The sequence below is a fragment of the Monodelphis domestica genome, chromosome 5 (genome assembly GCF_027887165.1).
Source record: "Monodelphis domestica isolate mMonDom1 chromosome 5, mMonDom1.pri, whole genome shotgun sequence".
Classification (NCBI taxonomy): Eukaryota; Metazoa; Chordata; class Mammalia; order Didelphimorphia; family Didelphidae; genus Monodelphis; species Monodelphis domestica.
Window position 1 is genome coordinate 53451616 of NC_077231.1, and position 26282 is coordinate 53477897.

The 26282-nt window shown below is 36.3% G+C and overlaps 1 protein-coding gene across 2 annotated transcripts in view; it reads right to left on the bottom strand.

Annotated features, from left to right (window-relative positions):
• Positions 1-26282, bottom strand: part of CAPS2 (calcyphosine 2) — a 63163-nt gene that overhangs the window by 5657 nt on the left and 31224 nt on the right. For both annotated transcript variants that reach the window (XM_056798464.1, XM_016425669.2), the window contains 5 exons: positions 25827-25945; positions 24161-24237; positions 15966-16120; positions 10611-10730; positions 7872-7968 (listed from right to left, as the gene is read on the bottom strand). In XM_056798464.1, coding sequence (XP_056654442.1) covers positions 7872-7968; positions 10611-10730; positions 15966-16120; positions 24161-24237; positions 25827-25945 — 568 coding nt within the window. The remainder of the gene's footprint in view (positions 1-7871; positions 7969-10610; positions 10731-15965; positions 16121-24160; positions 24238-25826; positions 25946-26282) is intronic.

A 26282-nucleotide genomic window follows, 5' to 3' on the forward strand; every position in this document is an offset into this window, starting at 1 on the left:
CCTGAACCTTCTTCTATCCGAACTATATAAATCAAACCAAAAGCTAATTAAGAAAGAGGTAAGAGAAGTGAATGGAATCTCAGTAAAATTAGAATTAGTAGATATGTGGAGAAAAATAAATAGGTACAAAAAAGAATACACCTTTTCAGCAGCACATGGTACATTCACAAAGACAGACAATGTCTTAGGGAATAAAAACTTTGCAAACAAGTACAAAAGTTCAGAAATAATAAATGCAACCTTCTCAGATCAGGATGCAATGAAAATAATAATTAGTAAGGGTACATGGAGAGGAAAATAAAAAATTAATTGGAAATTAAACAATACAATTCTCCAAAAATGATTAGTTAAAGAACAAATCATAGAAACAATTAATAACTTCTTAGAAGAAAATTACAATGATGAGACAACCATTCAGAATCTATCGGATGCAAGCAAAGCAGTACTCAGGGGCGGGGTGGGGGGGAGGAATTTATATCCTTGAGTTCATATATTAACAAATTAGAAAGACTGAGGTCAATGAATTGGGCATGTAACTTAAAAAACTAGAATGTGACCAAATTAAAAATCCTCAGATGAAGACTAAATTAAAGATCCTAAAAAGCAAAGGAAAAATTAATAAAATTGAAAGTCAAAGAAGTATTGATTTAATAAATAAGACTAGAAGCTGGTACTTTGAAAAAAAAACAAATAAAATAGACAAAGTACTGGTCAATCTAATTAAAAAAAGGAAAGAAGAAAACCAAATTGACAGTATCTAAGATGAAAAGGGAGACCTCACCTCTAATGGAGAAGAAATTAAGGCAATCATTAAAAATTATTATGTCTAATTATATGGCAATAAATATGGTGATCTAGGTGCTATGGATGAATATTTACAAAAATATAAATTGCCTAGAATAACAGAGGAAGAAATAGACTACCTAAATAAACCCATATCAGAAAAAGAAATTGAACAAGCTATCAAAGAACTCCCTAAAAAAATTCCCAGGTCCAAATGGATTCACAAATGAATTCTAGCAATCATTCAAAGAACAACTAATCCCGATATTATACAAACTATTTGAAAGAATAAGCAAAGAAGGAGTTCTACCAAATTCATTTTACAACACAAATATGGTACTGATTCCAAAGCCAGGCAGGTCAAAAACAGAGAAAGAAAACAATAGACCAAAATACCTTAATGAATATAGATGCAAAAATCTTAAACAGGATACTAGCAAAAAGACTCCAGCAAGTGATCACGAAGATTATTCACTATAACCAGGGAGGACTCATATCAGGAATGCAAGGATGGTTCAATATTAGGAAAACCATACACATAATTTACCATATTAACAAGAAAACCAACAAAAATCACAAGGTTATCTCCATAGAAGTAGAAAAAACCTTTGACAAAATACAACACTTATTTGTATTGAAAACACTAGAAAGCATAGGAATAGAAGGGCCTTTCCTAAAAATAATGAACACTATATGTCCAAAACCATCAGCAAACATCATTTGCAATGGGGATAAACTAGAAGCCTTCTCAATAAGATCAGGAGTGAAACAAGGATGCCCATTATCACCTCTATTGTTTAACATTGTACTAGAAACACTAGCAATAGGAATTAGAGAAGAAAAGAAATTGAAGGTATTAAAATGGACAATGAGGAGTCCAAGTTATCACTCTTTGCAGATGATATGATGGTCTAATTAAAGAATCCTAGAGAATCAACCAAAAAGCTTGTCAAAATAATCAACAACTTTAGCAAATTTGCATAATACAAAACAAACCCACATAAGTCATCAATATTTTTATATATCTCCAACACATTGATTGCTCATGGGTACGATGAGCTAACATACTAAAAATGACAATCCTAACCAAATTAATTTACTTCTTTAGTGCCATACCCATTGAACAACCAAAAAACTTTTTTACTGAATAAGGAAAAAACATAACAAAGTTCATTTGGAAGAACCAAAGATCAAGGATATCCAGGGAAATCATGAAAAAAAAATTGTGAAGGAAGGAGACCTTGCAGTTCCAGATCTGAAACTATACTATAAAGCAGTGGTCATCAAAACAATATGGTACTAGCTAAGAGACAGAAAGGAGGGTCAATGGAATAGACTTGGTGTAAGTGACCTCAGCAAGACAGTCTATGATAAGCCCAAAGATCCCAGTTTGGGGGACCAAAACCCACTATTTGATAAAAACTGCTGAGGAAATTGGAAGACAGTATGAGAGAGATTAGGTTTGGATCAACATCTCACACCCTACACCAAGATAAACTCGGAATGGGTAAATGACTTGAATATAAAGAAGGAACATATAAGCAAATTAGGTGAACACAGAATAGTATACTTGTCAGATCTTTGGGAAAGGAAAGACTTTAGAACCAAGCAAGAGCTAGAAAAAAATCACAAAATATAAAATCAATAACTTTGATTACATCAAATTAAAAATTTTCTGTACAAATAAAACCAATGCAACCAAATTTAGAAGGGAAGCAACAAATTGGGAAACAATGTAACATTCATAACAAAAACCTCTGACAAAGGTCTAATTACTCAAATTTATAAAGAGCTAAACCAATTACTTAAAAAATCAAGCCATTCTCCAATTGATAAATGGGCGAGGGACATGAATAGGCAATTTTCAGTTAAAGAAATAAAAACTATTAATAAGCACATGAAAAAGTGTTCTAAATCTCTTATAATTAGAGAGATACAAATCAAAACAACTCTGAGATATCTATCACCTTACGCCTAGCAGATTGACTAACATGACAACAACGGAAAGAAATGAATGTTGGAGGGGATGTGGCAAAGTCAGTACATTAATGCCTTGCTGGTGGAGTTGTGAATTGATCCAACCATTCTGGAGGGCAATTTGAAACTATGCCCCAAGGGTGCTAAAGGAGTGTCTGCCCTTTGATCCAGCCAGAGCACTTCTGGGTTTGTATCCCAAAGAGATAATAAGGAAAAAGATTTGTACAAGAATATTCATAACTGTGCTCTTTGTGGTGGCAAAAAAATTGGAAAATTAGGGGATGCCCTTCAATTGGGGAATGGCTGAACAAATTGTGGTATATGTTGGTGATGGAATACTCTTGTGCTCAAAGGAATAATAAAGTGGAAGAATTTCATGGGAACTGGAACAACCTCCAGGAAGTGATGCAGAGTGAAAGGAGCAGAACCAGGAGAACATTGTACACCGAGACTGATATACTGTGGTACAATCGAACATAATGGACTTCTCCATTAGTGGCAATGCAGTGATCCTGAACAACTTGGAGGAATCTATGAGAAAAACTGCTTTTCCACATTCAGAGGAAACACTGTGAGAGTAGAAACACAGAAGAAAACAATTGTTTGAATACATGAGTCGAGGGGATATGGTTGGGGATGTAGACTCTAGATGAACATCCTAATGCAATCACCAACAACATGGAAATAGGTTCTGATCAAGGACACAAGTAATACCCAATGAAATTGCACATCAGCTGTGCTAAGGGTAGGTGGAGAGGAGGGAGGAAAATAATGTAACTCTTGTAACCAAGGAATAATGTTCTAAATTGACTAAATAAATTAATTTTAAAAAAAAGAAAAGAGGAGAAAAGAAACAGATAAATGGGGGGGGCAGAGAACAAGGTAGAGAGATAAACGGATAGACAGCTGGAGGTGGCAACTGGCTCATTTAGTTCTGAAAAGAGTGGGTTGAGTAGCCCAACTTGGGTTTGAGCAGGGACAAAAAAGCTTAATAGAATGAAATGACATGTAATTTGATTTTTTTTTAATTCAAAGTCATGACTTGGGGCATAACACTAATAGAAGTGGATTCCTACTATCAAATGGTTAAATCTTAGATCAGATATCTTTGGTCCCAGAGAGTAGAAGAAGGACTAAAAACTGAAGAGAAGCAGTTGTTTTGTTGGGGTTTTTTTCTCAATGGAAGTAAAAACATCTTGACAATTAAAGATTCTCAGAGGCTTTAAGACTGTTTGTTAGAATTGTTATAGAGGAGATTCTGTTTCTGGTATAGTTTAGAAATAGATGACCCTTAAGATCTCTTGCAATTCTGATGTTTTAGGATAATGAATTATGGCAATCTCCAATTGGGAAAAAAAATAGTTTAAACTGCTTTAATCACAACTTAATGTTCATTCGCATGGGCTATGGCCAGAGACAATTACGTTGTCCAGTGGATAGAACATTGGACCTAAAATCAGGAACATATGAGGTCAAATGCAGCCTCTAATCATGCTATCTCAAATCCTTGAATGCAGTTCTGGTAACAGACTGAATATTTTCCAAGGTCTATCCTTATTTTATCACACAGAGGTACATCTCCAGTAGACTGGCTATCCAGTAAGGAATTCTTTTGACCATGGAACCCCATAAAAGTAAGAAAATATTTTAAATGAGCATAAGTGCTATGTAGCCCCATATGCTTCAGTAAGGATAACAACAGTGTCGGGAAATGGTCCAGATGGTGCCTAGAATCACATCATTTTTAGACTTCCTGGAAACTTCAATTTGATTGTTTGTACTCAATGTAAGAGATTCTTGCCCAATCACCACCAGTGAGGTTCTTTCCATTTGTTATTGCTAGAGCAGCTAATTTTGATCCATTTGAACATTCTTGCTATAAACCAGGGCAAGATTCCTGCCATCCCACCCTTTCAAAGGATTCATGGATAAATTTCAGAGAGAGAGAAATGAAATCTTTATTTTCACTAACCACTAATCAACAGTTAGTATTTCCTTCATTTTTAAATGGAGACAACAAGCATTCTCATATGTGATTCCATTGGGTTTACCAGACTGCAAAAAAGTGTCCCAAGGTATACAAAGTAGTAAGAACTCCTAATGTAAATGAAGTCAGCAGAAAGAAAAACATTTTCAGGAAAAGATGATTCACAAATATTCCTTGGAGAAGCAACATGAGTTGGTCAAGTGGGTTTTATCCTAATCCCAGATTAGATAAATTTGTTTTTATACTAATCCCAGACTAGAAAAAATATTACATGGGCCACATATTGCAGTATTATTATAAGTATAAATATAAATACATTATTTATAAAAAGACCACCATAAAATAATTACAGCTTACACAACAATATCAGTTGCTGAGGATAAAGTGGTAGAAAAATTCTTGGAGAAAATTTGATAATATCCACCAGAATAAAATTAAAACACACTGAGAGTTGGTGACTTCAATACAAATGTGGTCAAAGAGATAAGCAGAAATATAGGGAAATTTTTGGTTTACAAGAAAAAAATGAGCGAAGGCAAAGAATTCTAGATTATGTCAAACCTGCCACTTGTCTACATCACAATCATTTTCTTCAAAAGACAAATGTGTAGGTGCTGGCCATTGTAAGCATCACATAACATCATAAAGAATAAAACTGACTACAGCAGATCAGATGTAGCAAATTAGAGGCTCAGTGGGGGAAGAGAAGAGCAATCAGCTTTGGTAATGCACATGGCAGTAAAGGAAACAGGAAAATTAAAAAAGAATTGCATTCTGGGGCCATTTAGCATAGGACCCACTATTCCTACATCGCTCAATAACTAGAAGAAATTAAAATTAAGAGAATGAGTGTATAGTACAATAACTGATGTTACTAATAAGGACCAAATGGTTGGTCCAGATCCTAAATGTTGGACTATTGGACTTTGGGCAAGTGACATGTCCCTGGGACTTAGTTTCTTTATATATAAAAGACAGATTGTTAGACTAGACAACAGGTTAATTGAGGACTCTTAACAAGAGCCATGAACTAATTGGTTTTATTTGTTTGTTTTACTATTTCAATAGACATATTTCAATACAATTGGCCATAGTGGCTTTCATAATAGCCATATTTTGAAATATCAATTAAATCCAACATCATTTCAATATATAATCTTTGAAATCCTATGTATTTTATTTTATATACTTAAAAAACATTATTCTGAAGAGGAGCACAGAGGCTTCCCTAGACTGTCAAAGGGTCCCAGGGCACAAAAGGCTAATAACAGTGATAGGCTTTGCAAGCTTGTAAATCATATGATTCTATGACTCTAGGTCATCAGGAGGATATTAAAAAGCTATGGTTAGCATTTGGTGTTTAATGAGGAAAGGATTTATATATATTTTATAATGCTTCCTATCAAAAATGATTTAAAAAAATTAAAGGGCTATTGCTTTAAAGGATAAGCTTCTGTTATCTAGAAAATTCATTTATTTAAAATATTTTATTTCCTGATCATACTGGATTAATAAGGCATTACTGAATAATGATCTTGGGAGAGCCAATTTTATAGAGATTATAAAAGTCATATATCTTACATTTGTGAACTATAGCTATAATCTGCTTCACTTTGACCAAAACATCCTGTGCTAATTCCAAAAGGAAGTGTCTGGGTAAGAAATCACTTGCTCAACCAGGCCTCTCCTCATAGGCAAGGGACCACCTTCAGTTCTTTTCAGGCTGGTCCAGTCTATTTATATTAAGGAAAAGGAAGCTATACTCTATTTCTCTTTAGGTGGGTAAGTAGCTATAGCAGTTAACGCAAGGGGAGCAATAAAAGGAAGCTCGGTCCTCTCCAAGGACTCTCCAATGGAAATCTATGAAAATATGTCATCAATCTCTCCTCCTGCTGCCATCTTAGTCATCCTTTGTGTGTTTTAAGCCTTTTCTGCCTCTGGAAGAGAAAGGCTTCCAATAAATATGCCTTTATCAATATTCCTTTTCTTCATTTATCCCAAACCTGGATAGTTCAAATTCACCCAAGTCATGTAACAGAGCAAAAAAATGTTTTCTTTTTTAATGAAACTACTAATTAGAAAAATCCTGTTATTGGTGACTTTGAGTGCTTTTTACCAAAGGTAAGTCCTTGAAAGGACTTCATTAAGTCAGATAGCCCCGGTAATATCACACTAGTTTCCTAGACTAAAAGATTCCAAGTTCTTTATGATGGGATAGATAAAGAGGAGGAGATGGTTAAAAGATACTGTTCTCTCTCCTTACATCTCATCCAACCTTTAAGCCAAATCATTCATAAGAAACAGCAAGAACACCAACTCATTTTGAGACTACAGTAGTCCAAGATAAAAGGACCTTAAAACCTACAAACTTTCCTCTCAAATGTTATCACTTTTGTTTGCATTTAAGTCAATCAACAAATCAAAGACCAAAGACAATTTGGCAACAAGATAAATCACCTTACATCAAATTTCAGATTGTAGGTAAAAAGGTAATGTGACTCAAAATAGAACAATTAGAAAATGGAATCATAATTTGCTTTCAACATATTTATCAATTTTGTCATTTTTAACCTCATGTTTCAAAGCAAATTCATCCAAATCAGTTTTAAGTCTGAGACGAATTAATATGGGAAACTAAAATGATTATAATAACTCTGGTTTGAAGAATGAAAAAGAATTTCAACCTGTGTGTTAAAATGATTATATGTCTACAGCTGCTCATTTATGTTCATTTTAACAAAGAGGTGATCATACTTATGCATCTGTGTAAATGATCTTTCCATCTTCTCCGCCTGATCCTTAGCTATGAAGGTACAGAGAAATATTTATGTAGATGGGCCCAACTTTACTGTCTACTTTGCTTTTGAATATACAAATTCCCAACCAGCCAGGTCCTTAGCAGAAAATAAAAACCTATAGACTAAATAGATTTTGGAATAAAAGATTCTGAAGGAAAAAAGACAACAGTACCACTTTCAGAGAATTTCAAAAATGAAGTGGGCAAACAGGTAGGGCCTCAACTTCAGACTAAGAATATTAACAGCTAACAATGAATTACAACAAATTACAACAATATTATGGATCTAAATAGCTACCTAAAAGTATGTGAGCTTCTATCACTTACCTGCTATTACGTAAGGATGTTTCTTTGCACAATAGAATTTTCTAATTTCTACTATATCCACGCTACCAGTTTTGGTGAAGTCTAATTTCATATATGCCTAAACAAATAGAAAATGATAGAAATTAGCTGAAATCACAGGAAATAGTAAGTAAATAATTTTGGCTTTGCTTTAAATAAGGCATTCCTAAAGTTTTAAACTGGCATGTAAGGCAGGGAGCAGAACGGGTACAGCCAGAAAAATCCATCTGGGCTCTGCCTAACTACACCTACTCAAACTTTAGACAAATCTAAACCTCTGTAGACACTTTAGCATCATCATCTGTAAAATGACGGAATTGGACTAGACAATGTCTAAGGTCTCTTCTAGCTCTAGATGGTCTATCTATGATGACAACAAACAACTTATATAACTTTACTTGCAGAAGACGTGTAACTAGAAAAATGAGATTGTGGATATTTTTTTTCCTCTCTCCTCATTGTAGAAGATATGATCCAGATAAACAAGTATGTACAAAATAAATTGTCTTCCATGTTTCCATTTTTCATTTCCTTCTCTGGAGGTGAACATTCATGAGTTATTCTTCAAACATTAAATCTGTAGCTATATATAATGTTTTCTTGGTTCTACATATTTCACTCTTCACTATCTCATGTATTTTTCTTTGCAAGTTTAAAACAAAAATTAATCTGCTCATCATTTCTTATGGCACAGAGATTGTGGCTAGTATGCAAATTATTTAATATAGTATCACTCAATCAATACAGGTATCTAATAAGTATCAATCATAATAGTTATTGTGTTTAACACAACTTTGAATAACAGATAAGATCTTAAGGATATAAGGATCCTTCTATCAGTTTTAATAATATTCCTATTTTGCAAGTAACAAGAGCCATCTTGGCTTATATAAGATACCGTCTCAGAAGAGCTACTACAACTAAATTTTGAAAATCACAATTATATCTTTTCTTCCCTCTGCAGAGGAAGCCAACTAGTGCAGGATGGAGTACTGGGTCTGATTCAGAGAGACTCCAATTTGAATCCAGCCTCTGACACTTATAAAGAAAGAAACAGAGAAAGAAACTAAGAATTTCCTCAATTATCAAGGGAGGATAAGAATAGTTCCTACCATATGAAGTTTGTTGAGAGGACAAAGTGAGACAATATTCATAAATTTTTTTTATCCCAATGTCTGGTACAGATTAGGCATTTAATAAATGCTTATTCTTTTTCCACTCTTTCACTACGAAAAGCTACAGTGCATCTCCTCAGTCTCCCTGAGGACAGAAGTTCTAAAGAATCACTGGGAGAAGGAAGAGAAAAAAAGTAGAAACAATAATTACCCTTCCTAGACATACTCCTGCTACTATATTGCAAGGTGAAATGACAGAATGCAGGATTTCAGACTCAGCAACAGGAAGAGAGTATTAGCCTTTTGTTTGTTGTATGCTTCTACTCTACCTTTATAGAATTGGCAAGTAGGAAATTCATCAGCTGAAAGTAGTTGTCTGGTCAGAAAGGATTTCATTTTTCAGGCTGGGATTCATCTACCATATAATTGCTCAGATAAGTCCTCTGGAAATTGCTACCAAGAATCACAGTAATGAACAGAGGGTCCACTTCAGTCAGGACTTGGTTGCACCTATCTAATTTCCCTCTCCTGTTTGAAGGAGACAAACAATCGACAACTCAATAGAGAAAAAGGACAATAATGGGAGGAAGGAGGTGATGAATCTGGAATGTAGTTGTCTGTCTGTCACCGATCCTCGAGTTATAGTAATCATAGAAGAGCTTCCTGGAAAAAGTCTTCTGCAGCAAGAATGAACCAGAGGTAATTTCCTAGAAAGGTGATTCTCCAAGAGCGACAGAGCAGTAACAAGGAACTACCAGTGGAAGACTCCAGAGCAATCAGAGAACATGGAATCAGAAAGGTCCAAATTAGAATCTTCTATATTATACTTAAAGAGTGAAAATGGTCGGGATTTTTAAAAGAGTGAAGAACCCAGATTTGGTCAGTGCTTACTTCTATTATTAAAATGAAGAAGAGTCACTGTTCCAAGTAATGTCTGGGCACTATTCACTCTTGCCATATAGTTGTAGGAATCTTGGAAGTTATCTAGACCTTTCCAATGATACACCCAAAGTTGCATAGAAAATAAAAGAACCGAGATTACGGTTGAGGTCTTTTGACTCAAAATCCAGTATTCTTTTTTAACCATTTCAGCAATGTTTTCAAAAGCTCTCATTTTTTATGACTGTTATTAATTTTTTTCAAAAATGTGCCTCCCAGTCTCACCCATGCTGGAAATATAGCAGTCATTGAGGGGCCCAACCTCACTGTTCATTAGCATGGAAGCTTTGATCTGCTTTGTTTTTGATCTTCTTTGAACTGCCTGATGTTCTCCTCCATCTGCCAGTGCCAAACTTAGGGCAGACACCCAATCAGCCAAGTGACATCCAATGAACTCAATAGCAAACATTAAAGGCATGTGCCACTATACCAAACTCAAATTCTTCTAAAAGCATAAGGTTCCAGCTTCCATTTTAATATTTAACATAAGCGCTACAAAAACCAACTTATAATACTTGTAAATATCTATATTAAAGATGCTGTGTGATCAATTCCATTACAAATCCAAAAGAAATAAACAAAATATTTTAATTTCTCAAATGTTAATGAAGAATCTAATTCTCTATTTGATTTAATCATTTTGAAAGGCTGCTTAAAACAAACTTACTTTTCGAAGAAATGTTTTTCTGTATTCATTCATTTCACCAAAAATGGCATGTTTGAATTCTCTATAATCAACTTGACCATTACCATTGATATTCAGAATCGACCACAAATTCTCAAAGTCCTAGAAATTAAAACCAATAAGGTCTGTAACTTAAATATATCTTTAAAAAATCATTACAACAAAAGCTACCTAAGTAAATTGAAGCTGGAAGTAAAAAGGTTATTTAGATCCTGTGGAGACTCTTAATGAAAAAAAAAATCATTTTGTGAGGACAATAATCATTTGCCACTTCAATGTATCTGTTTTATAGCTAACATTTTATTGTGCAATGAAGTCATTTTGCTCTGTTATAGGTAAAATATGTGAGTATATTAAAAGAGAATCTGAATAAATCTTAATTTTTCCATGGATATTAATTACCCACAATTCCTGTGTAATGCTAACATGACTAAAAGGGAAGTTACATTTTGAATGACTGTACATGTATAACCTATATCCAAATGCCTCCCTTTTCAGGAAGGGTACAGGGGAGAACAAGAGGGAGAGAATTTGGAACTCAAAATTATTTTAAATGAATAGTAAAAATTGTTTTTACATATAATTGGAAAAAATAGAATATTTGATTTAATTAAAAATTTAAAGAAATACATGTAATGGGTTTGATCATGAACTCTCTCCTCCCCCTTATGGTATAATTACTCCATGCCCAATTGAAACAAGCAGGGAACCAAACTGGGTCCCCCTTAGCCATACTTTGACACAGCCCCATACATGCTTGAATGTTCTAACCAGAGCACATAAAGGAGGGGACAACAAATCATTATTACTATTCTCATTGCCTAAAGAAAAGCTGCTACATCAATGCTACATTTTGAAGGATGGCTAGGCAGCTTAGAGGATAAAGAGCCAGGATAGAGAGATCAGAGGTCCTGGGTTCAAAAAGTCTCTGACACTTCCTAGCTATATAATCCTGGGCAAGTCATTTAACCGGAATTGCCTAGTCCTTAATTGTTCATCTGCCTTGGAACTGATACTTAGTTTCAAGTCTAAGATAGAAGATAGTGGGGGGGGGGTGTTGTTTTGTAAAAGAAACTCTATTTTGAGTATAAAATAGACTTTAATTTTAGTCAGGTAGAAATCAAAAACTGGCAAAGCTGTGTTCCTTGTTTTGAAAGAAAGCATTTTGAAAATATTCTTAAATTCATCTTACACACTGATTTCCTCCACCTCTAGAATATTGGGATTATTAGCTTTTAAAAAAGCAGGACTAGATACTTTCTCTGATAATTCACAAGATATGTTGGCATTTTATAAATATGTCACAGGATTATCAGTTATCTTGAATTAAAGACTTTGATGCACATGAGGTACAGTTTAGAATGAGTTCTTACTGACCGTGAAATTAAATTAAATGAATCTGGTATTAAAAAGAAATCTGCAATATTGTGAGGTGCAGGGACAGAGGGGATGGGGGACCTTGAGAAACAGAGACAGAAAGGCAGCGGGAGAGACAGACAGACAGACAGACAGACAGACAGACAGAAAGGCAGGGGGAGAGAGAGAGAGAAAGAGAGACAGAGAGAGACAGAGAGACAGAGAGAGACAGAGACAGAGACAGAGAGAGAGACAGAGAGACAGAGACAGAGACAGAGACAGAGAGACAGAGAGAGAGACAGAGACAGAGACAGAGAGAGAGATACAGAGACAAAGAGACAGAGAGAGACAAAGAGAGACAGAGATAGAGACAGAGACAGAAATAAAGAGACAGATACAGAGAGAGGCAGAGACAGAGATAAAGAGACAGGCAGACAGACAGACAGACAGACAGAAAGAGTCAGAGACACAGAGGGAGAGAGAGACAGAGCTGGGCAGACACAGAGACAGACACAGAGACAGACACAGACACAGACACAGAAAAGAAACTGAGAGACAGAGACAGACAGAGATAAAGAGACAGACAGACAGAGACAGAGAGAGACAGAGAAAGACAGACACAGACAGACACAGACACAGAGACAGAGACAGAAAAGAAATCGAGAGACACAGAGAGAGACATATCTAATTATACAAATGAGATTATGTGTATACATAAATGTGAGCATATGTATGTGGATACATGTCCACACACAATTTTTCTACATGTGACTTACCTGTATGGCTATGGGGGAATCATATGAAAAAGTAAGGCATCCAGATCAGTGCCAGGTGGTAAATGTCAGGACAGGGAGTTGTTGTTATCCGCTACATAACGGGGGAAAAGATAGTGGCTTTTTTGGCTGTGCATATTTTGCACTTAAATCATCTAGGGAACATCTCCCTTGCGGTGTCTGAAGAACGGGGAGGGGAAGACTCCTCAGAAGGAAATCGTTGAGGAGATCCAGTGAAATAGCCTAGAAGGAGTAGAGCAGAGAAGATGCCTGGGGCAGAGCCTGAGGGACACTTTAGGGTTCCAGGGGCTTATTTCAGTGGCAATGCAGCAAAGGAGAGTGAGAAGGAGCTGTCAGAGAGGTAGGAAGGGGCTGTGTCCCAAAACTCTACAGAGAAAAGAGCATCACGTAGTAGAGAGTGATGGACGGCATCAAAGGGAGGTGAGTATCCAAAGAAAGACGCTGAAATGAGCAGTCACTTTGGAGGGGACCATTGGGATGAAATGATAACTTTGGGAGCGGGGCTATAAAGTTTTGAGGAGAGAGTAACAGAACAAAGGGAAAGCACTACTGTATCTCTTCAGCAGTCTGATAGAAAGGGAGGCACAAAATGGGGAGAGTGGGCCAAGGCTGAGGCTTGGCAGCACAATGGTGATGCTCTTAGGGGGCCGGAGACTCAAAAGAGGAGACTAGGGTTGGGTTGAATTGGTTCACCAAGGTGTCAAGATGGGGAGAAGAGAAGAGAGTGGCCAGTGCATGGGAAATGGCCCCAGACAGAATTAAGGCTTAAAATGAGAGACTAAAGTTCTTGATGTAGACAAGAGTTTTGTAAGGGAAGACAGAGAGGTGGAAACCCAATTAAGTTATGACTGGACAAGGAGATGTTGGAATTCTTGAAGATGGAGAGAGTGCCTTGGTGGATGATATTGACATCAAGGAGGTAACCAACTTTGTGAGTGGCTGAGGTGGGATGGAGGGAGGGACAGTCATGGAAATGGAGTATCAGGTGAGAAACAGTAAGAAAGCACATTTGGCTGAACTGTAAAAAGTATGAAGGGGAGAAGTCATAGACCGTCTGGGAGCATGATGAAGAGGAAATTCTAAAATCCCATTCTGCACAGCCAGGACTGACATGCAGGACAATCTCAAACAAACAATGGAAAAGTAGATTCACATTTCCCATTTTCCCCCACTAGATATGCATATAACTGGTGAGCTCAGGTCTAGCTTTGCTCATGGCTTCAAGGGTCCTCAGTCAGGTGTGGTGGCAAGGCATAAATGAGTGATGGAAGACAGCTGTGTGTGTGTCAGCCTGGGGCCAGGCTTTGCATGGAACTGCTGCTTCACCAGGACCAGGGTTAGCTTTTATTTTTATACCCATTTTCTTGGCACACAGCTACATTATTCAACATATGTATTCAAATGCAGATAATTGGATAAGTGATGCATTAACTTTTAACAACTCGTTTGATTAACATTCTGAGATCATTCTATACACTTATAACTATTGATTCTGACAGAATACACAAAGGTTTTGCACAAGATAAATGATTTTGTCGCAGGTAGAGTAGCTTAACTTAGTTTTTCTCATTAACCTGTGAGGTGCTTGGCTTATGGACAATCAAAGAAAATCATGTTACTTTTAATAAAATTAGATAATCAATCAGAGATTCTATAGACAATCAACAATCATAGTAGTCAAGTTGAGAGATCAAAGGGGTACTAGAAACACAATTCAGATTTAATATTAGACTAATCATTTATCAGAGTTTCATTGGGGAGTTTTCCAAGATGGGTTTTCATTGGTAAATTAAGTCACTGAGGCATGATGTACTAAGGCATATTGTATAAACCTCTCCCTACAATGATTTATGTACTGGCTCAGAAGAATTTGTTTCTGTGCATGGGAGTAGAGGATTTCTGGGCATAGCTTTTGTTAGGTATTATATGCCTAAGCAAAAGTTAACCCATGATAGTCTTTTGGGTCTGGTTTTGTGAGTCTGATCTTTTGGTGATATTTGGGGGGAATACTGCACAATTATTTGCTCATATTATTTTTCCTGAAGCTGGGGAGAGAACAATAATCATGGTGATTCTAGTAATAAGAGATGTTGATGAGAGAAGTCACACAGAGGAGGCTGAGTGGATGATTCCATTCTGCCAAGGAACTACTTTGTGACCTCCTGGCTTCCACATGTGACCGTGTCAAGACATTGTGGCCTGATGGCTCCCAGCATATACCCATATTAAGGATGAGAGCAGGAAGAATTGCCTACACCAGGTAATGAAATTGTCTATGTCCTCTTTTCCCCCTCTAAGCATCTTCATGACTATGCCAAAGTTAAATGAGGAAGAATGGCTCCTTAAACATGGACAAGTTTGTTTTACCCTTCTTCATTTACTGAATAATATCTCTTCTATATTTCTACATAAATATTCCATATCTCTACTCACAAACTAATCCACAAACCTCAAATATTTATCCTTTATCCTTCTTTTACTCAATGAACATACTACTCTGCAAGCTTTGGTTTATTTTAATCATGAGAATGCCTTTTAAAGACAAACTTCTCAATGAAACCTCCCCTTTTTCCATTGGCCCTCACATTGCACTTTACTTTGCCAGATCATTTATGCATTTAACCTGTACTATTCCACATTACAATTATCTGTTCATGTGTCTTATTCCTCTAGTAGACAGTAAGCTCCATGACTATCTGACCTAAATTTTCTATCATTCCCAGTAGGCACTAAATGTTTGCTGAATTGCATTCTAGGTGTGGGAGCTAGGCAAGAGATGAGGCAAGAAAGGCAGGATGGTACCAAATAGAAAAGAGCTTGGGAAGCTATTATTTGTTGGTGTGGAAGAGAGGGAGACACAATATTTTCCAAAGAATTTGGGATACAGATGAATCTAAGGAAAGAATAGCAAGAGAGTCTTCTGGGGAATGGACTAAGAAAGGTCAGTTAGGAAGGAGGCTGTAAGTCAAAGCATGGAGGAGACTAAGCTCAAGCAAGGGTGTGGAGAGGAGAGACTTCTCAAAAGAATAATCAAAATGGCTTTTCAATTTGTTTTGTCTTGTTTTACCAACTTGATACAGCAAGTAAAGGAACTAAAGAGGAGAACGAGCCTAAGAAAATAAATTCTATACCAAAATTGCACAAAACCAAAAAGGAGGGATGCAAATTGCTTTTCTGCTCGACATACCTTTTCAGGCAGCTCTAAGTGAAATGCTTTTAGGGCCTGCCGAAAATGGGCCTTACCCAGAAATCCATTCCCTTTCTTATCCAATTGCCTCAAGTATTTTCCAAATCCTGTCAGAATACGAACAGCTGTTTGATGTAATTTCTCTTTAAATATATCTGTTCATCAAGAAAAGAGATAAAATAAAAACTAAAAATTTTATTCATGAATGAATCAAAGTGTAGTTGTTTTTTGTTTTTCTGCATGAAAATGACATGGTCGAGGTAATCTATGTAGAGAATAAAGAATTATAGCTAACTTTTATATTGTACTTACTATGTATCAGGGATTGTGATAAGAAGTATTTATGATTATTAATTCAATTGTTCCTTACAACAACCCTAGGAGGAAGGCCCTATTATTATCCCCATTTTCCAGATGAAGGATCATGAGGCAGACAGATGTGGAGTGCCTTGCCCAGGATCACACAGCTTATAAGCTTCAGAGGCTATATTTGAATTCATCTTCCTGACTTGGGGTCCTCTTATCCACTATCCCCCAACCCATATACGAAGCCAAACAGGCACATGAATTTATAGCCAACCCCTGTCCACTGTCCACATTGGCAAGTTGTTAATTATTTCTAGACTACTAAAGAAAGTAACCTATTTACAAAATTTGAAGGCTCCCACATTTTCACCACAAAGGCTTAGTTCAATAATCTGGCAAATAAACCAGAGCTGTAGCACCACCCCGTGGCTGAAGTTTTATTGTATAATTTTGTGGGGGAATGGTTCATTTATCAGTATAGAAAACCTCCTTTGTGTCAAAAATTAAATCTCACTGTGTCTTCCCTGTTGATGATTCCCCATGTCTATGAACTTCTGATTACTTTCCTACTTCTTAGATGCTACCAAAGAAGCTATTTGAAAGAATGACCACGATGATATGTTGATGGCATTGACAGTTCTAAATGACTTGAAATCCTCAAATCAGTCAATGTAAGTATAAAAAACGAAGGTAAAAGAGAAAGGGGTGAGAGCAAAGGAAAAAGAGCCAGAGTACCAGCAGCCTGCCACTGCTCCAGCACCAGCAAAGACCCCTCCCAGCATGGGATAAGCCCATTAATAGACCAACCCATGCCAGGACATATCACAGGGACATAAGAAAAGGTAACCCCGGGAAGAGTAGAGAATGCTGGGGGATAAAGTCCTGGGGGTACAATTCTTTAAAACACATATTTCCCCCTGGGAACCATTGGGAGATCAGTCTCCCCAATGGATCATTTTCATTTCCAAAGAAAAATATCAAAAACATCACAAAAATTCAAATAAAAGAGAAAAAAGTAACTACTGGATGAAATATAAAATATCTAAGCTTTAAATGTAAAAACCCTAAGTAAGGAAAAAAATAAAATGATAACAGGTCCTTGAATCAGGGCCCAATTAAATTGATTTATGTCCAATCATCTTGTAATAGCAATTATGCACTTACCCACACAGCAGCCAGGACTACAGTAAATTATCACAGTATGAAAGACAGAAAAGGGACAAGATTTTTGAAGCAGATGGTAAACATCATTCCCTGGTCTGATCTTTCCTCATCTCTCAGGGATAGGGAAGTCAAAACAGCCAATGTTAAGTACTTGATAGAAAGCGTAGTACAAGGAGCATGCTACAAGGAGTCTTGCATCTAACTTATGTCAAATAGCTACAAGCTCGAGTCTCACACAAGGTTCAAGTCCTCTTGTATTAGCACAGAATATTATCAATCCTACCAGGATTGGTTTGTCTCATTGAACTATGTGCTCATTTGGTACTGTGCAGGTGAAGTCTGTGCTCCTTTGTAATCCCTCCTCCTAGATTCAGATACATCCAATAAGCAAAGTTCCATAATATTTAAACAACCAGTGGCAGGCTTCCACAGTCTAAAGCTTTGAGGAATGCATTTACATTTAGGACCAATGAACATTTTAAACTTACACCAGCACAAAATCAAGAAATCTTTTAATACTGGTGATGTGCTTTGAAATAAAAAAAAGGAGAAAGAAAAAACTCAAATAACCATATTGCACATTCAAGAAAAAACAATAATAAAAAATGTTTTAGAAAATCAAAAATATATAGCTTATAATCAGTGACACACTGTGTCAGCCAAGGAGAGGTAGAATACAAAGGTTTCTCATCCAAAAAATGAGATCCATTTCCTTTTTTAACTTAGTCATGATCCACAGTGAGTGCAAATGATTTTCACAAAGTAACCAGTTTATAAAACAGTAGTATAACAGGCAATGAACATTCAAAGAAAGAACTAAAATTCTCAAAATTCACAGCACATCAACTTATCTAAAGGTTACTACTACAAGTTTTGTCCAACTAGTTTATGGACTTTTATAAAGGTATTTTTCTCAGGTTCAAGTATAGGACAGTATAAATAAAGACAGTGCAAGAGAATATATATCCAATAGGAAAAATACAATAGCTAAAAATGGCATAGAGTAACAGCAATATATATATATATACACACACACACACACACACACACACACACACACACACACACATATATATATTTTTGTTTTTAAGTGTATACACTTAAAAACAAAATTAAGTCTCAAAGCAAACAATCAGTAAATATGATAGGATATAGTTGCTCATCATCTATAGAAGATGCTCTCTTTACATGGCAGCAAAGAATCCAAGAGTCCTTTTCTATAATTTTAATAGTTGTTGGAGTGGTTAACAGAACTTGGAATGGACCATCATAGGCAGGCTGAGTTGCTCCAGTACACCAGAAATTCTTTATGTAAACTCTGTTACCTGGGTGCAAGTCATGGAGCAAGAAGTCTATAGGACCTGCTTGAAGAATAGCTCCAGATTCATGGAGCTCTCACTATTTGATCTGCAAATCCCATATATATGAGGCAAGAAATGTATCTCCCCCTAGTAACAATGTATATGCAGGGGAGAAAGGCTTAGTATGTATAGGAGGATGTCCAAAATGTATCTCAAATTGTGAGATGTATAGATCTCCTCCAGGCCTGAATCTAAGATAAAATAGGACTAGAGGGAGAATTTCAAGCCACTTTAAATAAGTCTTAGTGCACAATTTTCCAATAATAGTTTTAAGTTCTCTATTCATTCTTTCAACTTGTTCTGAGCTCTGGGAATGGTATGATACATGGAATTTAGGAGTAATCCCCAAACGTGAATAAATTTGAGATAGGATCAAATTGGTAAAAATATGTTCCTCTATCCAAATCAATGCATGCTGGCAGGCCAAAGCGAGGAATAAATTTTTTAAAAGTACTTTAGCAACAAAAGCTACTATGGCTTGAGCAATAGGAAATGCTTCAGGCCACCTGGTCAACTGATCTACTATTACCAGACAAAATTTATACTGTTCAGCTTTTGGCATAGTCATAAAGTCAATTTGCAGGTGTTCAAAAGGAGTTTCAAGCCAGAGGAAGCCCACCAAATACTTTGCCATGAAAGGTATGCTGATAAAATGCCTGGCAATAGGGTAAGTTGTACCCACTTTAGAGGCTATTATCATAGCCTCTTTTATGCCAAGGGCTATCCATACTATTTTAACAGAGTCCACAATGCCCTGGGTCCATGCCTCCTATATGCCAGGAACCAATGTTCCTTCTCTAATGCCATGTTGGAGGAACAAAATTAACAGAGATATATTTAAAATAATTTTCCTTGTCAAATTCCATCTAGGGTCATATTCTTAGTTTCCTTATTTTTCATCCATACTCCAGTGTAAACTCATTTAATTTAAAGTCAGTGTGCTTCTTTAGTCTCAGGATATGGGAAAGAAATAGGTTCTATTTCTTTAAAAAATGTTAAGTTTAATAAATTAAAAGAACAGAAAAGAAACTGCTAGCTACAAGTAGCAAGCAAAAAAACTATAACTAAAGTTTGTTTCAGTGGAAACAGAATACTTAGTCTGATTTAGTTAATGAATCTATGGTTGTGTGTATCATAAATAATGACAAGAAATACACTGAAGCTAATTTACCAAACACTAGCAGTTAAAGTCTCTTTCCCCTGTTCCAATCATTGCTCTCAAATTGAGGTAAGCCCCAAGAAGGAGCCATGCCTTCCTAAAGTAAATGAGCAATTTTCTAACACTTGAATAAGAGAGAATTAAGTACAATAAGTAACAGACCCAGAAACTGATTCAGGAAGGTGAAGAAGCTTGATTCTTGGTGCCAGACATGAAAAATCAATACGTGAAATAAAGACCTCAAAAGGAAAATAGAATGTGAGTAATCAACAAACAGTACATGACCAAAATCAGTCACTTTTCTGTGAGACATGCCAATAAAACCAAATACTGTTAGAACTTTTTAAAAAAAAATCTGCCTGACAGTGGAAGCCCATGTCCTTTCTTGTCCAACTTTTCCCAATTCTGTCAAAATATAAACAGTCCTTTGATGCAATTTCTCATCATATGACATCTGAAGGTTGGACTTGGTGGATGCATTAGTTGTGCTTATTTTTTAAAAATTACTCCTCATAAGAAAAAAAAGGCAAAGACATGGAAAAGGGTTGGGAATGATATACTGGGAAATAAAGGTGATGTAAAAAAGGACATAAATGGAAAAAATTAAGATATTTGTTCAGATTGAATGTTCTGATATTCAGGAGAGGGGGGGAAGGGGAAGGAGAGACAGACAGATAGACAGACAGACAGACAGAGACAGAGACAGAGAGACAAAGAGTCATCAGGGAATTAAGAAGCATTTTCCCCCTCTTGTCTTTAGTTCTGCCAGCTTAATCTTCCTGAATCATAAATCTACTAATGCCACTCCACATCTCAAAACCCTTCAATGATTGTCTATTACCTAATTAATAAAATTCAAAGTTTATTTTCTGACATCCAGCAGTTCTGAAATCTCAAGCCTTTCCACAGTGAGGTGATGTCCTAAATTTCCAGGTTTATTTCATACTCTTATCCCTCTGCCCCAAACTTAACATTCCTCTAAGCTAGATTACTCCCCACTTCCTGAATATGCCCTGTACTCACCTACATCTCTATTCCCTATGTCTTCTACATCTCTATGTAGAGATTCTTTATCTCTATTCATAAGCTAATTCATGAGCTTCAAATATTTATTCTTCATCTTTCTTTATTTTATGAACTTAACACTCTGCAAGCTTTGGTTCCAATGAAAACTCCTCCATAAAATCATCCTTCATCTTCCTCTTTTCAGAAATGACCAACCAGTCAGAAGTTACCTTTTTTCATCTTGGCCTGTGAATGAGCCCTTTGATCTTATCTCATTTATGGGATATGTTAATATAGATTAATCAATTAACAAGCATTTATTAAGCACCAATTATGTGGCAGGAACTGTGCTAAAAGCTAGATAGTTCAATCCATTCATTATACAAATAAGAAAACTATAGTCTGAAAAGCTTAAAAGATTTTCTCAAGGTTACAGATAGCAGAAATGTATATTATATGTGTTATATATGTGTGGGGGGGTGTATGGGGTGCTCAGGGAGGGTTAGTATCTCTGGTATGGAGGGCTTGTCGTGCCCTCCTAGGGCAGCTCTCCAGCCTCTGACCCCCACCTGACACCCAGGTTTTACTTGTGGCTCCCAGTAGCTGCTAGCATGCGGCAGCGGCCACACCCCGGGCAAAGGCTTCGACAGGCCGGCCAAACCTTGTGAGGGTAGCCATTGGGTCGTCGACCCCTGGTGAACTAGGGCTTTGCTCACCCAGCATGTGGAGACTGCTTCAGGGGAACAGACAGAAGAAACCAACAAGAAGGTTCAACAGCTGAGATGGCGACGCAGCAAAGCACTGTGGAGTGCTTAGGGCATGTTGGAGCACAAAAGACAACACGGCCATCCAATGCAGCTGAGGAAGTCTCCAGATGTAACGATCTTTCGTGCCAATGGACCCAGGCTTCCAACGCCGAGAGAGTGGGACTGTCTCTGTGCATCGACTTTTCCACTTAAATCTCTTTCACGCACAAGTATCTTTGTGCACACTCATCTATCCTGACCCCGTCCACCCTCTTCAAGACCTGTGGCGATGGGGGAGTGACGACGCAACAGGTGGAGGTGACCACTGGCAGTTGTAGTCACGATCCTGCACGTAGGTGGCCCACGGACCAGTGGTCACTCGGCCCTGTGGGCAGCAGGGATGTTCGGCAGCATCCTGGGTGACTGAGCAGCCCTCTCTAGGACAGCACTGCTCACCCTAATCAAGGGAGGGGACTAGAAAAGGTGTCCCAAACATTGCCTGCCCTACAAACACCCGGTCAGCACACCACGGCTGGCGGGTCATCCCTTTGAGCAGTCGAAATCAAAGGAAACAAAATACAAAGAAACTCCTACTAGGAGCATGGAACATCAGGACATTACTTGATAGAGAGAATACCCCAAGACCTGAGAGAAGAACAGGTCTAATCGGTAAAGAACTGGCGCGATATAACATCGACATCGCAGCCTTAAGTGAAACACGTTTACCAGAAGAGGGATCACTCAGCGAACCCACCACTGGATACACCTTCTTCTGGAAAGGTAGAGCCACAAATGAAGACAGAATCCATGGTGTTGGCCTGGCCATAAAGGCCAGTTTGCTCAAACAGCTGCCAGACTTGCCTGTGGGCATCAGCGAGAGGCTCATGAAGATCCGTTTGCCTCTAAGCAAAGACCAGTATGCCACAATCATCAGCGCATATGTCCTAACACTGACCAGCACAGAGGAGACCATCGAGCAGTTCTACTCTGACCTGAGTGCCATCTTGCACTCAGTGCCCACAAATCTGTTACTCCCGTAACAACTGGCGTCCCAGGCCCCATGTGCCACAAACTGTGTGCCTCAGCCTTTGGACTCCAAAGCCACATGAGGGTACACCGTAGATGAAACTGCACAAAGACAATAGTCATTCTCGGTCACCGAGAGACTACTACTACTCTACGTGTGTGTTATATATGACATTTTCTATATTTATCTACTTGTCTTCCCTACTATACATAAACTCCTTACAAATAGAGATTTTTTCATCTTTTGTACTATATACCTAGTGCCTAGAACACATTAAGCTTCTCTTATGGTTGATAAGAAAGGTATGATACACTTTGAAGTGACTACTAGAAGTTAATGTCATTTTATTATGTGTTTAACTACATTTTCTCCTGAATTTCCTAAGAAAATCTAAGAGGAAAAGATTATATCGATCACTTCTGCTTTATACATTTTTGGACTAGAACTACAATTATATTAAGTAGGGAACTAGCAATGAGTAAACTCTCTCCACCAATGCAAATGAGAATTTGTTCTGCAATTTTCAGTCTTAGAGAACTATCTCATACAGCAAGAAGTTAAATGATTTGCCCAGAGTCACCTCACCAGTATGTGCCATGGGAAGAACATGGACATAGATCTTCCTAACTCGAAAAGTGAATCTCTGTGTATATATAATAATACTATCTCATGAATAATATTCTATGTTCAAGGAAATTTCATGTATATTATTTCATTTGTTCCAAATAAGATGAGTAGAATAGCTATTATTATTCCCATTTAACAGATGAGAGCATTTAGCCTCAAAGAAATGAGGAGTCCAACCTCATGCAATTAAATAAAAGTAGCAAAGGCAAATTTAGAATCCAGCCAGGTCTACCGACTCCAACTGTACTCACTATATGAGATTTTACACATTGTATTGGCAAAGTGAATAATGCATAAAATAAGGTCAAACTTCATTACCAAAAATAATCTACAGTTCATTCAATTCATCTTTTTCACCCATATGTTCTAATAGCTAATGAATTTCACAAGCTCATACTTCCTATAATTCTGCCATTCAGTTAAATATAACTGTCATGATGAGAAATGCTGCAATAGAGAATAAAGATAAATACACAAGTAGTAAAAGGGAAGGGGAGGGAAATGACATTGAGACACAATGGAAAGGATTTGGCATTAGAGGACCTGAGTTCAAATTACAGCTCTGTCATATACAACCAGTGTTGCAGACAAGCCCCTTCGTCTCTCTGGGCCTCTTTCCTCTTTTGTAAAATGGTGGGGGGCTTGAGTTGATGACTTTTAGGTCCCTTCCTGCTCTAAAGCTATGATCTTTTTAGCCTGTCCTGGAAAAATATGGAGAAATGTCCTAGTCATAAGTGTAAAGGAGACTAACTAAATGTATAAAAGGGAAGAAAGGCAGGATATACAAGATATATACAAACCTTGTATATGCTTGAAGACACTTCTGTCACTAGCCTCTTGTTCAGCCAAATCATCTCCAAAATCCATAAAATGTTTTCTACAATTAGAATATTTATAATAGTTAGAGGAGATTCTTGCTTCCAATAAAAACTTCAGTCTTTTGAGAATTTCCCTGAATCTATGCAGGTCATTTTTCTGCTCACAAGAAAAAGAAAACTTCCAATTAAACCAGAGACTGAAATATCCCTCAATCAAAAGCTAAAATCATAAAAATCTAATAAGAAGCACTTTAAAATGTTCTATTCATTTTTCAAGTCATTTCAGTGTTATTTCCTGGGTACTCATCATGTGGGGAATAGGAGAAGAAACTGGTCTGTGACTACATAAGATATTTTTAAAGTATAATATGAATATGAAAAATTCAGGGAGGCATAGAAAGACTTGAATATAATGATAAAAGGACAAGCAAAGCAAAATTAGATCAGTGACAATAATAACAAAACTCCACTAAAATACATCTCTGCTCAGCCCAGGTTCTACACTGTGCCTGTGTAAAAACATTTAACTAAACTCTTACCTCTTCTAAATAGATAGATGGGACATTACAGGTGCAGAATGTTGTCTCATCTATCAGAAAACTATTTCTTTCAGGTTTGCTTAATGGTTTTTCATTGTTAGGAAGAGGATTTAAGATAAAAGGAAATAGGTGTATTAGCAAATGATGGTGATTTAAAAAGGATGGGGACATAAATTTTTAAAAAATTAAATAGAAAAAAAGTCACTTTGATGTTGTTTTCGATGAATTTGCATTCATGAGGCAATAGGTCTTTTTGTCAGAAAAAAATTAAATTATTTGAAAAAATAAAACATCTAATGGATTAGCTTGAGCACTAAAATATAAATAACATAAAATTTGTATTTTATTTTTTGTGTTTTAGTCACTTAGAGTAACAGAAGTATCTACAATGCTTTGTTATATATTAAATCAGGATCATAATTATGGAGAAATGCTAACGAGCAAAAAAGGTAAAATAAAATACAAGTAGGTCCCAATGTGTGTGAATAATGAATTCATGGAAGTAAATAAATAAAACTATTTTATTCCACATTCACAATCCACATGATTCCAATTTGCACTAGATATTTCCATTGATTTGAAACCAATTGCTAATTTCACATAATTTGAATAGTGCCAATTCAAATACATGCTACTACTTCAGAAGATTCATTATTCATATTAATTGGGACCTAGCTATAAATAAAGTATGGAATTATTACTACAGAAAATAATAAAAAATGGAAAATTTTAGTTATTTTGTCATACTTCCTGAGTACCATTTCAAAGCTATTCATTTTTCCATCAATGAAAAATCTTTATTTAAAATTTGCATTTGCCTTGATAATGTTAAAAAATATTTTCACGAAAATCAAAGCCTAACAAGAAATATTTTTCTCAAATTTCTTATTGTTTGTTATTTATTTGCCACTTCTTTTCCTCCACCATACAAAATAAGCATAGTACTGTGTAATTTGATACGACATTAAAATATAGACTATCCAATGCTTTGTGGATGCTAAATGATTTATGCTTTAAGACTTTTGGAGATAAGAATGATAGTTCAAAATTATTCATAGCCTGCATTGTTCTTTTCACATTTCTAGATGATAAACTGACCCAGGAATTACCTGAGACTATCCAAGGTTAATTGATCAACATGTGTGATTCGAAGAGTAAGTAATGGATTCTTTTTTGTGGTTTCTGGAAGAGCGACATGTTCCGAACTCAAAAATGTCAGGTTAGCACCCTGAAGACAATGACAAATAGGAATTATTTATAGCTCTGAAGTACATAAACTATAAAATATTTTAAGATGATTGATATTACATGATATATAGCATAGGATATTTTAATAATCCTGAAAAAAAAAGTGTATCTTGAGTCAACTATGTAGACTTTAATTAATTCTATATATTTATTGCAAGAAATGGAAACATCAATCTTTAAAATCTATTCCTTTAAATCAATGATAAAACTCTAGTGAATATATAAAATTTTTAAAACTATGAGCTGTTCATGCTAATAAAAAACCAGGAAAGAAAAACTCAGTTCAACATATAATGTTACATCTCCACAATGTAGAA